This window comes from Salvelinus alpinus, chromosome 17 (genome assembly GCF_045679555.1).
Source record: "Salvelinus alpinus chromosome 17, SLU_Salpinus.1, whole genome shotgun sequence".
In the NCBI taxonomy this organism is placed as follows: Eukaryota; Metazoa; Chordata; class Actinopteri; order Salmoniformes; family Salmonidae; genus Salvelinus; species Salvelinus alpinus.
Genome location: NC_092102.1, coordinates 24217597 through 24233077, shown reverse-complemented (window position 1 = coordinate 24233077; position 15481 = coordinate 24217597). Strand labels below are relative to the sequence as shown.

Here is a 15481-nt window from a genome sequence, read left to right as displayed (position 1 = left end):
GTCTGCTAAATGACTTAAATGTAAATGTAAATGGAATGTCACACTGCGACCATGGCCCTGTGGCTAATGGCTTTTCTCATTGAGGTGCTCTGGAGTGTGCCATAGTGAAGACACTCATTCACAGACCTCATCGTCCTATCCTGATAACAGAGAGGAGCAGGTCTGGCCTAGGGTAAAGGCCAGGGCTGCATCTGAAATGGAAACCTATACCTTATATAGTGCACTACTTATGACCAGGGCCCATGGCTTTTGTTAAAAGTATTGAACTATATAAGGAATAGGGTGGCATTTAAGACACAGCCCAAGTGGTACTGTAACACACTCAGACTTTGAGTTGAACTGCCACCGACTGCAGACTAGTACTTCTTCCACAGCCTTCTGCAGCTCAGCCCAGGGAGTCTTAGCAGTGGTCCCAGTCCTTCACCAGAGGCACTTCTTATACTAGCTTTAATGATGTCCTAATTTACCCACCCAGCCACCACACCCCCACTGCCCATGTGACTCTGGTCCTCTGGAGATAGGGAGAGCTGAGACAGCACTTCCTTTCTGTGGTGCTGTTTGATGAACATGCTGCTGCTCTGTTTACTTCCTGAATTTGATGTCCCTCTTATTGTACAGTATTTAGTGGGGAAATAGGCCTACCACTGTGACTGCCAAAATATAAGTTTATAATAAGAGGGTGGGTGATATTTTTCCATTTAAATGTATTTCTTTGGTCCTGTATACTTGCCTTGCTCAGTTATTTGGCTGTTCATTTTCATAAAAAAAACTGAAGATTTCTGATCAGCATGGTGTAGCTCCTAAAGCTTGAGAAGTGACAGCAACTCCCATGCCATCAGTAGTCTAATGACACCCCCTCACTGGATGACAAGGGTATGTCTTAATCAGCATCGATCTTGTGCACCTGTTTGTGTAGAGTGCCCAGTAGCGATCAATAACATCCCACGGTGGTGTCAAGGTGCTGACAACAATTACCACTCGGCTTATGTTGACAAACTAATGTCCCCGGAAGTTGTATTCCCCTCATTATGTGTAGACAGTCCACTTGTTGACATTAGCTTAAGATGGTAAAACCTATCATAATAAACACAAACAGTTAATTATAAAACTAGTGAATAGAGTTGTGCGCTTGCTTTGTATGGCATTTATCTCTCTTACAAAATGTGTTGATAAGTGGCACATGGGAGAGCAGTATTGAGCACCTTCCTGAAGATGAGTCTTAAACCAAAATAGAATCAAGTCTTGTGCTTGTTGCTTAGCAACTTCCAAGATAAATTGAACTTAGAAATTGACCTCTTATTAATTGTCAAATTACAGTTTCATATCAGCATGTAAATGTTATTTTTCCGTCTTTTGTTTTAGTATTTTGTGTATGGCCGATTCATAAGCATATTATTTTGTCAGATTTAGGTCTAAATGTCAGATGCAGGTGTAAGCTGGAACAAAAGTGGGGTGTCACTGGGGTAGAGTAAATGTTCTGTGAAATGTGTGTTTTGGTTATTAGGTTAACAATAGCACTCGTAGGACCAATTTGCCTTTTGTTACTAATTTTGTCAATTAACCAGAGGTTTTGGAGCCCAGGCTCATTAAATGGCCACACACCCTCTACAGAAGGGCTTTTTATCACCACCAGAAAATTATATTCAATGACAAGCATAAAGGTTGTGGAGTATTACAGCCAGCCTTTAATGAAAATTGATTTTTAAATTTCATTACTTTGTATTTTTCCCTGCTAAGATTTTCCATGCTTATCTCTGCATAGTAATAGAAAATTATCATCAGTCCTAATCATTATATGTTTCCATTCCTGCCACTGCCAGACTGTAACCTGATCTTGGAATATAATCCGTTTTACAATAGTCTGTTGCTCCTATGAATTCTGAAAATGCATAGTATTTTTACGTACAGTATAATATTAGCACTGTGGGTTCAATAACAGTAGGCTACTTCTAACCCCTCATGAAGATGAAGCTGGGCTACCTTGATGAAGCCACAGTGGAACTGATCTGGTTATTTTCTCTTTGCAGAACACGTGTGTTCCATCATAGCTTCCTGCCTGCGGAACCTGAAAGCCCAGCAGAGGACGAGGCTCCTCAGCAAGTTCACAGAGAACGACTGTGAGAAGGTGCGATCTTCACAGATCCACCACTGTGCAGATAATTAAAAAATAAAAATTCTTAAAGCGCATAAGGAATAATGTGCCCCAATGTTCGGGTTTTGCATGTTAAGTTCTAGGATAGAAGCCCCCTGGTACAGGTGTGAGCTTGTGTTGATCAGCATGTGATTGGTCACTATTATTGACTGAAATATTGATACTGTGGTGGGAAGAGTTATGAACCTCACTACCAGTGATCGAGACAACAGACTAGCTGAGTGGTTCTACAGACACGGTCGTAGACATACTACATGCCTGCCTCTGACTGTCTGAATTCTATTTTCTCCCTACCTGGGGATTTTGTATGCATAGTTCCTTGTATTGGTGTCTGATGTCTTTTCCCTCTGTCCTACAGGTTGATAGACTGATGGAGCTGCATTTTAAGTACCTGGAAGCTGTTCAGCTGGCTGACAAGAGGATTGAAGGAGAGAAACACGTAAGGGTCCTACCCCTACCCCCCTTCGCTACCAACAGCCTGCATTCTAACCTCGGCTGACAATAATTCTGAAACAAGGGCAGATAAGTGTCCAGATAGAAGAGTCATTTTAGATAGACTTGTAATTGTCACAACTTCAGGACTTGCGGCTAGGTTGGAGAGAGGCTGGAATCCTTGATTTAAATCCAATGCCCAAATATAATGTTATTATCTACGTTAAACTCCCCAGCTTCTGCTGCATGGACCCACTCAGAATATGTTGCTGTGTGAGGGTTATGTCTGCTTGCTTTTTGTGGCTGGAATCCCCCTCCATTGTTACAGGCAGAGATGCCCAATGAGATCCGATCAGCCACAGGTAAGCAAGGCAGTGTTTGAGTCTGATACCCTGTGATCCCAGAGAATGTGTGAGGCCCAGACTGTGCTGTGCTCCCTCAGCCAGATGGAAAGAGCCAGATAAGAGAATTCTCTTCTCCAGCAGGAGCGAGAGGACAGGAGAAGGTAGAGTTTTAAGAGGGAGATAGCTTTAAGATTCATATCTGATGAGAAATGATTTTATTTGACCCCCATTGATTTGAAATTGTAAATTAAAGGGTGACCGCTTGACACGACTTGACATTCCCCATTACTTTTGAGTGCAAGTATGACCAAGTAACACCCAAAGAACACATTTTCTGTCTTCATTATCTTGATGCACATGGATAGCCCTAGTACATTGTTCAAAATGAGAATGTATTTAGTTTCGTTAAAGATTGAAGAAACGTAGGTAACTAATACTTTAAGTATCTTTTTTCTGTCCTGGCTGGGATCTTCTCTCATGTCTTCTATCTATAAAGATGCCATTTCCTGCTGTGTTCTGTGCCCCTTCCACTTCCTTTGTACAACTGGCTGCCGTCAGCAGTTCTGTTTTTATTAGTCCACTCTCGTTCAGGTGTTATTTTTTAGGGTAAGCAAAATGTTTTCCTTTTCTACTCCACAGGAGTATACTTCTCGTCATCAGAGGAGTCCTCCGGACCTGAATTTAATAAGCTGCTTATTTCCCCTCCCTCATCCCTCCATCTTGGTGATAATAATGATGCTCTTGGAAATTGATTAAAGTAAAACATGTCTGAGACCGACCACAATATGGCAAAATTCCTCAGTGCAGTACTGAGAACCTGGAAATCTCAGTTGTTTGCATATGATTAAACTCATCTCATCTTCTATTTAAAGGTTGTGTTAAGGCACAGGGAATTAGTCCCCACATCTGCCCCCCCCCAACTCCACACCCACTCTCTCTCCCCCCTCTCTCTCTCATTTCTGCTTTCGAGGCAAAGAGATGGTATCAGAGAGAAGTGCTAAGTTGCTGTGAAATTGATTAGCGCAGACAAGTAATTACTGCTGTAGCCCCTGTCAGGTTAGTCAGGTCTCTGCTGACTGCAGGCAGGGAACGAGGAGTAGTCTAACTACCTGCAGCTCCTCTAGTAGCCACACTATCCTAGTGGTCATGCTATAGACATACAGGGCTGCACATTCTGCATGCAAACAGCATACAGTGACTTCCGAAAGTATTCACCCCCTTGGCATTTTTCCTGTTTTGTTGCCTTACAGCCTGGAATTAAAATAGATTGTTTTGTGGGTTTGTATCGTTTGATTTACACATGTCTACCACTTTGAAGATGCTAAATATTTTTTATTGTGAAACAAATAAGAAATAAGACAAAAAAAAACAGAACTTGAGCGTGCTTAACTATTCACCTTCCCAAAGTCAGTACTTTGTAGAGCCACCTTTTGCAGCAATTACAGCTGCAAGTCTCTTGGAGTATGTCCCTATAAGCTTGGCACATCTACCCACTGGGACTTTTGTCCCTCAAGGCAAATCTGCTCCAGCTCCTTCAAGTTGGATGGGTTCCGCTTGTGAACAGCAATCTTTAAGTCATACCACAGATTCTCAATTGGATTGAGGTCTGGGCTTTGACTAGGCCATTTCAAAACATTTAAATGTTTCCCCTTAAATCACTCGTTTTGCTTTAGCAGTATGCTTCGGGTCATTGTCCTGCTGGAAGGTGAACCTCCGTCCCAGTCTCAAATCTCTGGAAGACTGAAACAGGTTTCCCGCAACAATTTCCCAGTATTTAGCACCATCCTTCAATTCTGACCAGTTTCCCAGTCCCTGCCGATGTGAGGATAAAAATTATCCCCACAGCATGATGCTGCCACCACCATGCTTCACTGTAGGGATTGTTCTCGGGGTGATGAGAGGTGTTGGGTTTGCGCCAGACATAGTGTTTTCCTTGATGGCCAGCTCAATTTTAGTCTCATCTGACCAGAGTACCTTCTTCCATATGTTTGGGGAGTCACCCACATGCCTTTTGGCGAACACCAAATGTGTTTGCTTATTTTCTTTAAGCAATGGCTTTTTTCTGGCCACTCTTCTGTATAGCCCAGCTCTGTGGATTGTACCGCTTAAGTGGTCCTATGGACCGATACTCAAATCTCCGCTGTGGAGCTTTGCAGCTCCTTCAGGGTTATCTTTGGTCTCTTTGTTGCCTTTCTGATTAATGCCCTCCTTGCCTGGTCTGTGAGTTTTGGTGGGCAGCCCTCTCTTGGCAGGTTTGTTGTGGTGCCATATTCTTTCAATTTTTTAATAATGGATGTAATGGTGCTCCCTGGGATGTTCAAAGTTTTAGATATTTTTTTATAACCCAACCCTGATCTGTACTTCTCCACAACTTTGTCCCAGATTTGTTTGGAGAGCTCCTTGGTCTTCATGGTGCCCCTTGCTTAGTGGTATTGCGGGCTCTGGGGCTTTTCAGAACAGCTGTATATATACTGAGATCATGTGACTCTTAGATTGCACACAGGTGGACTTTATTTAACTAATTATGTGACTTCTGAAGGTAATTGGTTGCACCAGATCTTATTTAGAGGCTTCATAGCAAAGTGGGTGAATACATATGTACCACGCACCACTTTTCCATTTTTAATTTTTTTAGAAACAAGTTTTTTTTCATTTCACTTCACCAAATTTGGTGTCTGTCCATTACACGAAATCCAAATAAAAATCTATTTAAATTACAAGTTGTAATGCAACAAAATAGGAAAAACGCAAGGGGAATTCATTTTTGCAAGGCACTGTAACTGGATGCATCGATGCTGAAAGGATTTCAAAGGAGAAAGTATTTCAAAGCGTCCAGAAATGAGCCTTTCTCTTGCCTTTCCCAAACTTGTCTATAGCCTATCATGCACTATATAGAAAAGTATGTGGACACCCCTTCAAATTAGTGGATTCCGCTATTTCAGCCACAGCCATTGCTGACAGGTTTATAAAATTGAGTACACAGCCATATAATCTCCTTAGACCAACATTGGCAGTAGAATAGCCCGTACTCAAGAGCTCAGTGACTTTCAACCTGGCACCATCATAGGATGCCACCTTTCCAACAAGTCAGTTCGTCAAGTTTCTGCCCTGCTATAGCTGCCCCGGTCAACTGTTAGTGCTGTTATTGTGAAGTGGAAACGTCTAGGAGCAACAATGGCTCAGCCGCAAAGTGGTAGGCCACACATGGTCACAGAATGGTACCACCAAGTGCTGAAGCGCGTAGTGTGTAAAAATCGTCTGTCCTCGGTTGCAACACTCACTACCGAGTTCCAAACGGCCTCTGGAAGCAACGTCTGCACAAGAACTGTTCGTCGGGAGCTTCATGAAATGCGTTTCCATGGCCGAGCAGCTGCACTCAAGCCTAAGATTACCATGCACAATTTCAAGCGTCGGCTGGAGTGGTGTAAAGCTCGCCGGACTTTGGAGCAGTGGAAAAGCGTTCTCTGGAGTGATGAATCGCGCTTCACCATCTGTCAGTCCGATGGACAAATCTGGGTTTGGTGGATGCCATGAGAACGCTACCTGCCCGACTGCATAGTGCCAACTGTAAAGTTTGGTGGGGGAGGAATAATGGTCTGGGGCTGTTTTTCATGGTTCGGACGAGGTTCCTGAGTTCCAGTGAAGGGAAATCTTATCGCTACAGCATACGATGACATTAGGATTGACTCCGGCAAAAAAACTAAAATCAATTAATCTATTCTTTTGACCAATCGATTGGGCCCAAAAAAAATAACGTATATTTTTCCATATATAGACAAAACCTGTGTGTTTTAATAAAATCAACTATATGCATTGAGCTTGTCTGATGCTTTAAGCTTACGGTTTGATGAAATTAGACAAATGCCTCGAGGGCGCCAGAGTTATAGATAACAAGAAGAAAAAAACCTGAACCTGACCCAACTGTTCTCCTCCCACTCCTGCTGGCTTTCACAGATTCTGCCATTACTCTCCTGAAGTAGCCGGTAATTGGCTAAAGGAGTCGGCGGAGACCTTTCTCATGTGGAATGCCAATTTATCTTACCATTTCTACCGATCTGCATGCCGTTTATGGTTTTAAATGCACGTCTTCGTGAAAGTTTCAATTATAATAATGTTTTCATGTCTGAATCATTGTCATGTGGTTAATCAAAATTCCACCCAAATCTAGTGGAAAATAATACAAACCTAAAAAGTAACTTATTTTGCCGTTGCTAACTATGTAAAAATAGCCTGCATAACGCCAACAAATAAAAATATTGCAGTGTGCAGGTAGAAAATATCCTGATTTAAACAAATTAAATGTCCTGTAAATCACATTGGCTACACATGGCCTGTCTGCAATGAACTTGAAACATTGTATCAACTATTAATAACTTATGTGGGTCCAGCCCAATGCTTGTGCTAGCGAACTTGCAACGTTGTATATTCTGGGCCCTCAGTTTCCCATGCCAGTGAGCTCGGGACAGACACAGCTGTAGGCTTTGCACAAGGGATAAGAAGCAGTGCTTGACTTGGGCAGGAGCTCACTGGAGCTGAGTCCCAGCACCTCAAATGTTCTACTGCTTGAACTCCTCTTAGCATATTAGCTCAAAAATATTGTGGAGCTCCTGCCTCTAAAATATAAATGGTACTGGCACCCAAAATGAGTCCCGGCAACTATTTTAGTCCAAGTCAAGCACTGATATGAAGTAATCAGGTAATATTTTATGACGTTTCCACTTCATCAAAGCATGACATTTTCCCTTTCACGTTGAGTGGTTATTGAAGGGAGAGAACTGGAAAGATTTTTCAAATACATTGAGGAACTATTGTAATTGTCAATGGATGTAAAAACCACCTTCGTTTGCTTGCTGTTTGAGGTGAAGTAAACAACATTGCTTTGAGAAGCTCCACAGGTCATTAAGCCAACCAGAAGTAGTATCAGATCCCCAAATGGGCACATTTATATGCCTACATTCCCTTACTCAACATTGACAGAAGTTCTCCAAATAAAAGATAATGACTAAATTGACAAAACTCATAAATAGAATGAAATAAACCAATACTTGTTTCTCACAAATGTAGCATAGGTTGTGCACTCTGCAAACAACGTGTCCAGTCCGACAATGATAACGGGAAGACTGGAATAATAATATTGAATGCATTAACAGAAATTACCATAACCAAAGTAACAAACATTGTAGATGAATTCTTATATCAGGATATGTACTACTGGTGATATAGGTCATGGGAAATTGATATACACCAACAATCAAACGCAAACAATTCATACAATGAATGTGGACAAATTGGCGGGAGTGTGCGCGTTCAGGAGAGAGAAATGCATTGTGCATCTGGGCACATGGTCAATCCATGGCCATGCAGCATTTACGGTGATACAGCCTCAGCAGAAGTCAGGGCTTTCATGCTTCGCGGAGCAGTTGTCAAGGAAGTGAGTTTGTTATTTCTACAGGATGTTCCGCCCCCACCTACCGTCAACCAATCATGTCAATGCGGAGCTGTACAGAGCCCTTCGCATTGTTAAACATTTGGTTCCAGTCATTAGAACGAGCCTGTTCTCCTCAGTTAAGGTGCCACCGACCTCCTGTGCTATCTATTTGTTACTGCTTGACTGAAATGATCTCGGTCGAATAACAGCCTAACGACCAAACAATCCACCAGTTGACTAATTGGGGTCAGCCCTAAATTACATTCTAGATTATTCTGTTCTTCCAACTTTGTGGCAACAGTTTGGGGAAGGCCCTTTTCTGTTTCAGCATGACCAATCCCCCGTGAACAAAGTTTGGTCCATACAGAAATGGTTTGCTGTGATCGGTGTGGAAGAACTTGCACAGAGCCCTGACCTCACCCCATCGAACACCTTTTGGGATGAATTTGAATGCCGACTACGAGCCAGGCCTAATCGCCCAACATCAGTGACCAACCTCACTAATGCTCTTGTGGCTGAATGGAAGCAAGTTCCTGCAGCAATGTTACAACATCTAGTGAAAAGCCTTCCCAGAAGATTGGAGGCTGTTATAGCAGCAAAGGGGGGACCAACTCCATATTAATGCCCATGATTTTGGAATGACATGTTTGATGTCAGGTGTTCACATACTTTTGGTCATGTAGTTTACCTTTCTTCCAATTTTAAGTGTTGGTGGTTGGTTTCAATGCGTTGGTTATTTTTGCTCCTCTCTATCCCTGCTTCCTGTCTTCCTTACCTGCTCCAGCCTTATTAAGAGAATGGAGCTATTGCTCAGACATCCATTACCTCAGCCTCTGTGTGTAGGAGGGCTGTGTGCTGTGGGATTGATGGGAGCTGGGTAGGGATCAGGCCTGAAAGGTCCTATTGTGCAGCATCATCTCCCACCCAACCACTGGAGTCTTATTGATCCTTGTGATGGCTTAAAGCATGTACGTTTGTGTGTGTGTAGGTGGTTGCCTGTATTTCTGGGATTCTATTACCTAGGTTAGGATCAAAATAGAGGAAAATGCCATTTGATTTCTGAAAAGCCTAAATGTTAATCTGTGCAACTATCAAAAGTGAAAATCAGCATCTCTCCCCGTTCAAGTTTTATCACCTACTCTTACACCACACAAGTAAACTGATTCGGTAAGCCCTCTGGCGTACGGAGGGCTACAGTAAGCTCAGGGAAAGTGCTGACGAAGAAGTAACTTTAATTCTTTGCATTCCACCAGAGGAAAAGCATGGAGCCAGCATTTGTTCCATTTTGCTGTTGTCATATTAACACCTGTACTGGACCAGGATGTGGAATGGAGAAGAGACTGAAAATCGGTCCTCATTACTTTCTCCTTGGTGGTTGGTTGTCAGGCCTCATTCCTTGATTAAGTCGTCCAGGCTTCCTTTGAAAAAGTTTTTCTCCACTCCAATTATTTTCAGAGTAATGAGGACAGACTAGTTGGTATGTTTGCCAGTCCCTTTGTCCCTAGGGTTCGCTATACATTAGCATATACAGACATTTTTATCCACTTGGTCTGATGCAGTAGCCTATATGAGATGACCGTCTCAGAACAGGCAGGAGTTTTGTTCTGAAAGCTGCACCAGCTATATCCCCAGAAGTCTTTTTAAACATTGTTTTCAATCATGGGTAGGTCTATTGTTTTACATCTAAATAGGCTAGAGTTGCAAATGCTTACAAGTCCCAAAATAGTTTAGTCTTTGATATTAGCCTACTAAAGATATTTTAACGTCATAAATTAGTCTAGCTTGAATGTGTCTTGATATGATTTATTTAAAGAAATGAAGCCCTTCAATGTTGTAATGCTTTCAAAATAAAGTCAACTGACAGGCGTCAGTATTTGAATCTGAATGTCAAGCACACGGTACTGCCCTCTGGATCCACATTTGAAGAGCAGTTTGTTTTCATCACAAACCTCTTTTTAAAGGATCCTGTTTTTTTGCTCATATATAGAGCACGGATTAATATTCCTGTTGGATGCCCTTGTGTATGACTACTAGAGCACACTGACTGCTGCTGTGTGCATGCCAGCAATATGCCTCCTTCTCTGATGCCAGAATATCCCTTGAAAATAGATTTAGTCCTGAGGGGGAGGCTGATGTCTATTGGTGCAATTATATCCAGTAAAGAATGCCAACTGTCATGTTCTCCACCTGGGCTGACAGCAGGGTGAGAGCTAACATGCACATCAGAGTTCTGTTGCAGTTCTTCTCAGGTGTCAAGTCGTCATGGTTAGGAGTTAGGCACCACATGCTAGAAGCCCCTTCTCCTCAGTCCGGTTGCATGGCTCATGATGATTAATGTGGCCGTTGTGTTTTGACAGCTATACGTTATTGGCATATGGACAGCTTTGTTAAGATGGATAACTATACAGGTGTGCATGCGAGCAGAAGCAGCAGAGCAGACCCCCTGGCCACTTAACTCTTAAATCAATTGAAATGTGTGTTGACTTGATCAATAAAGAGATTGGATTTGGAAAGGTTGACAAATAACACTTGAATATTATTTTTTTAATTCTGTTTTTATCCGTGTGTGTGTAACAGGACATGGTTAAACGTGGTGAGATTCTGGATGATGTGATGGAGGATGAGTTCTACCTACGGAGGCTGGATGCTGGGCTGTTTGTCCTCCAGTTGCTCTGTTATATCATGGTGGAGATCAGCAACTCAGGGATATCCCAGGTAGGGCCATGGGCTGATTTACATTAAATATGAAAAATACCTACTGTATGCACAGTATATATGAAGATTCGGCTACGTGTATTTGGTACCTTGTAGGTACACTACACAACCAAATGTATGTGGACACCTGCTTGTTGAACATCTCATTCCAAAATCGTGGGCAATAATATGGAGTTGGTCCCACCTTTGCTGCTCTAACAGCCTCCACTCTTCTGGGAAGGCTTTCCACTAGATGTTGGAACATTGCTGCGGGGACTTCCATTCAGCCACGAGCATTAGTGAGGTCGGGCACCGATGCTAGGCGATTATGCCTAGCTCGCAGTCGGCGTTCCAATTCATCCCAAAGGTGTTGTATAGGGTTGAGGTCAGGGCTCTGCATGCCAGTGAAGTTATTCCACACCGATCTCAGCAAACCATTTCTGTATGGACCTCGCTTTGTGCACAGGGGCATTGTAATGCTGAAACGGAATCGTCTAGAATGTTGTATGCTGTAGCGTTACGATTTCCCTTCACTTGAACTAAGGGGCCTAGCCCGAACCATGAACAGCCCCAGAAAATTTTTCCTCCTCCACCAAACTTTACAGTTGGCGCTATGCATTCGGGCAGGTAGCTTTCTCCTGGCATCTGTCAAACCCAGATTTGTCCGTTGTACTGCCAGATGGTGAAGTGTGATTCATCACTCCAGAGAACTTGTTTCCATTGCTCCTGAGTCCAATAACGACGAGCTTTACATCACTCCAGCCGACGCTTGGCATTGCGTTTGGTGATTTTTAGGCTTGTGTGCTGCTACTCTGCCATGGAAACCCATTTCATGAAGCTCCCGCTGAACAGTTCTTGTGCTGACGTTGCTTCCAGAGGCAGTTTGGAAAACTGTAGTAAGTGTTGCAACCAAGGACAGACGATTTTTACGAGCTACGCGCTTCAGTGGCCTGTTCTGTGAGTTGTGTGGCCTACCGCTTCGTGGCTGAGCCGTTGTTGACCGCAGACATTTCCACTTCACAATAACAGCACTTACAGTTGACCAGGGCAGAAATTTGATGAACTGACTTGTTGCGATGGTACCACGTCATAGGATGTGCAAATGTTTGTTTATGGAGATTGCATGTCTGTGCTCGATTTTATACACCTGTCAGCAACGGGTGTGGTTGAAATAGCCAATTCCACTAATTTGAAGGTGTGTCAGACACTATCTTTTTAGCTTAACTTCTGAGTGATATAGTAACTGTACAATGTCACAAAGAGGCAAAGTGTACAGTATGCTAGCATTATCAGTGATTCAGTCATGACCCTTTGTCCTTTCTCCTCTCAGCTGCAGCAGAGGGTGCATCAGATCCTGAACCTGAGGGGAGGCTCTGTCAAAGTGGTGCGGCACATCATGAGAGGTGAGGGTCCACGCCACACCCTGCTAGAGGCAGAGAGACTAGCACTGACATGGATCTACTCCGAATCCATACAACACCTAGCCTATTTACCAGCCTCACTCCTTCCTTCCTTTACCTAAAAGGCATAAATACATTTGTACTATCTGTTTTTAGTTTATATATTCATGTGATTTGTATTTTGAGTTATTTATTAACCTCTGTCATTGTCAACTAAGACCAGGAAGCTGTGGACGGTATGGCTCTCAGCCCTGATGACATGTAGTGATGTAAATAGAGACATCCATCATGTCACAGCTTGGACAGGGTAGCGAGTCTCATGTTGATGTGCAGCACTAGCCCCATGTCCCCTGTCTCCCTCGAAAGCCAACAGTTACTACTTACTTTACATTCATGCTCAGCTGCCCTCGTCTGTGTCGTCTGTGTCTGTGTGAGACTGACACTGTGTGGGTGCCCATTAGATTGGGAAGCTCATCCCTGATCTTCCCCATTAAAAGGCTGACTCCTGCATTGGACATGGCTTTGGCAGCATGAGCAGGTTAAATACATTCAGAGAGGATGTCAATGGCTCTGAACTTGACCCCGATCTTTTAGAATGAAAGTGAAGGCTGTCTAGAGTGGACCGCTGATGAATTTGAGATGACCAAATGTAGAGATTTTTTTATTGCTGCCTATTATCTCACACCCGTTCTATGGATAATATGGAGCTTGAGAATAAATTGTAATACTAGATTATTACTTCTGTTGAATGATACACTAGGTATATTACATTCTGTCTGCTCCAGATGATATAGGTTGTCTGTCCAGGCCTCTACACTCCAGCAGCCTCAGCGGTCTGGCCAGGCCGGGTGAAATGACCTTATTGTCTGATGGGCTCCCACCAGATGGGGCCTCTTGGCCCTCAGCTCAGAGTGGGAGGTTCTGTGGAACCAAGGTATCAATGAAACTGTGTTGGGGAATTAATAATGTAATGTAGCTTTCTAAACTAGCTCCGATCGACAGCTGCTCAGTAAAAGGGCCCAACCTGTGAAGTCACGTGTGGTGGACGATGCCATCCAGAAGCATAATGATCCCGTGTGTGTGACTGCCATACCCTCCCAACCGGTGCAGTCTGAGGTTTTAAAGTCTTGCATAAGACTACAACCTACAGATTGAAGGTGTTATTCTTGGGAGAAATGAAGCATTGAAGTTCTTCGGAGTGTCTTGACAAGCACTGCAGCAGTCTGCACTCCCTGTTATCTTCAGCTCATAGCCTCATCGGTGACACATCAGAGTTGACAGGTGAAGTGTCAGGAGTGGTTCATTTCAAATGTTTCTCCATTCTGTAAATTTGCAGGCTGAGATCCTTAATGATTAACCTACTTGTCGACAGTGAGACTGGCTCGAAAATTAAGTTCAACATTTGCGATCGAGCAGGAAGCCCTAGTCGGTGACCCAGCAAATGGTAGCAGCGTTTGTCACGCCATATTCCTGGTCGACACAGTGACAGGAAGAGCGCCTTAGAATGCCAGCCCATGATTTTGGAGAGTGGGCCTGTCTTCTTGAGGCTTGTTCTAGGGGATATTGGGATTGTGTGGGTCATTTGTGGAACCCTGCTGGCTCTCACACATTCGGGCTGAATGAGCAGGGTATGATGTAGAATATAGGACTTCAAGAAAATATTTGGAGTCTTGTTTTTTGTTAGTGCTTAATACCACTGTGTATAGTTTTACTATCAGTCATCATGAGTATGAGATTCAGAGCGCTCTGTGTTAGAAAGTGTGTGAGTCTCTTGAATTTCTGCTCATGGTCATGGTTACTGAATCTCATGAGGAGATGAATCCTCTGTGTGAACTCCTTATGATTCACCCCAGCAGTCTATTGAAGGCATGGTTTTCCCCTTGCCTCAGGCCATTGTCAGAAACTCTTATTCTCTGGCATTTAAAAGAGAAACTTTGTTTTTGATCTCCTCTCTCAAGGGTCCACAGGCTTTACTGGTAATCCTGCAAGAGGGGCTACCTGCGCTGGGCTTCTGACAGCACACTCCCCTCCACATTAGACTCACAAATAGACTGCTGCTTTCAGAGGCTACGCCTGTGTGACTGCCTGGCGTTCCACAGCGAGTTTGCCTCAGTTAAAGAAGAGTCTAGTGTGAGTTGGCAGAGAATATAGGCTGAAGTATGTACCCTTGAGATACAAGGTGTAAGTCAGGGGATATAGGAATAAACATACTGCACTGCTAGAGCGCAACACTGGATCTACAGGCTAGAACATAGGGTTGGAGATTAAGTTTTAGAAAAATGTATATCCTAGATTTTTAGGTTGCAGACTGCAGCCTTTTCTATATCTCTCCTTTTTTGTATTCTGGCCTCGGCACTAAGCCATGGGTTATTTAACACACGTATGGGAAAACTGGGTGTGTTCAGTGTTCATGCATGTATTCTTGTGTAGGCGTGAGAGAGAGGAAAAGAGCGGTTATGTAATTGTCATTCAGGAACATCCTCCTAGGTTTCAATTCCCATTCCTTTGATTTGTGTGGATTACAGGAACCATGCCCATGGAGTGGTTTGATTCAAAAGAAGACCGCGTGAAAAGCTCATAGTCAGCCAAACTAAACTTAGGGATTTGTCTTTTTCAGAGTATGCTGAAAACATTGGGGACGGGAAGAGTGAGGAGTTCAAAGAGAGTGAGCAGAAGAGGATTATGGACCTGCTGGAGAACTTCTAACCCTAACCAATCCCTGGGAGGAGTACCTGACCAGGACAGAGGGTCTCCACACACTCACAGACAGAAGATACCAGTGTCCAGCAGGTGCAGAGAAGCTGTATTGACTGCGCTCTCTGTGTGCTGGACTATAGTGACTCAAAATATAATAACAAAGATGTGAAATCTTAAGCTGCAACTCAGACTCACATGTTTGTGTTGTTTGATTTGTGTATTTTGTAATAAAATCCCATCCTGTTAAGATTGTTTTTGTGATTTTAAACCCCCATTTGCACCTCATTTCCATTCTTCTTTTGAGATAGTAATAAAATAAATTGCTGTCACATTG

The 15481-nt window shown here is 43.2% G+C and overlaps 1 protein-coding gene across 4 annotated transcripts in view; it reads left to right on the top strand.

Annotated features, from left to right (window-relative positions):
• Positions 1-15481, top strand: part of LOC139542569 (beta-catenin-like protein 1) — a 38417-nt gene extending 22936 nt beyond the window's left edge. For all 4 annotated transcript variants that reach the window (XM_071348159.1, XM_071348158.1, XM_071348161.1 and 1 more), the window contains exons 12-16: positions 2028-2125; positions 2511-2591; positions 10934-11071; positions 12381-12453; positions 15068-15481. In XM_071348159.1, coding sequence (XP_071204260.1) covers positions 2028-2125; positions 2511-2591; positions 10934-11071; positions 12381-12453; positions 15068-15156 — 479 coding nt within the window. In that variant the 3' untranslated portion in view covers positions 15157-15481. The remainder of the gene's footprint in view (positions 1-2027; positions 2126-2510; positions 2592-10933; positions 11072-12380; positions 12454-15067) is intronic.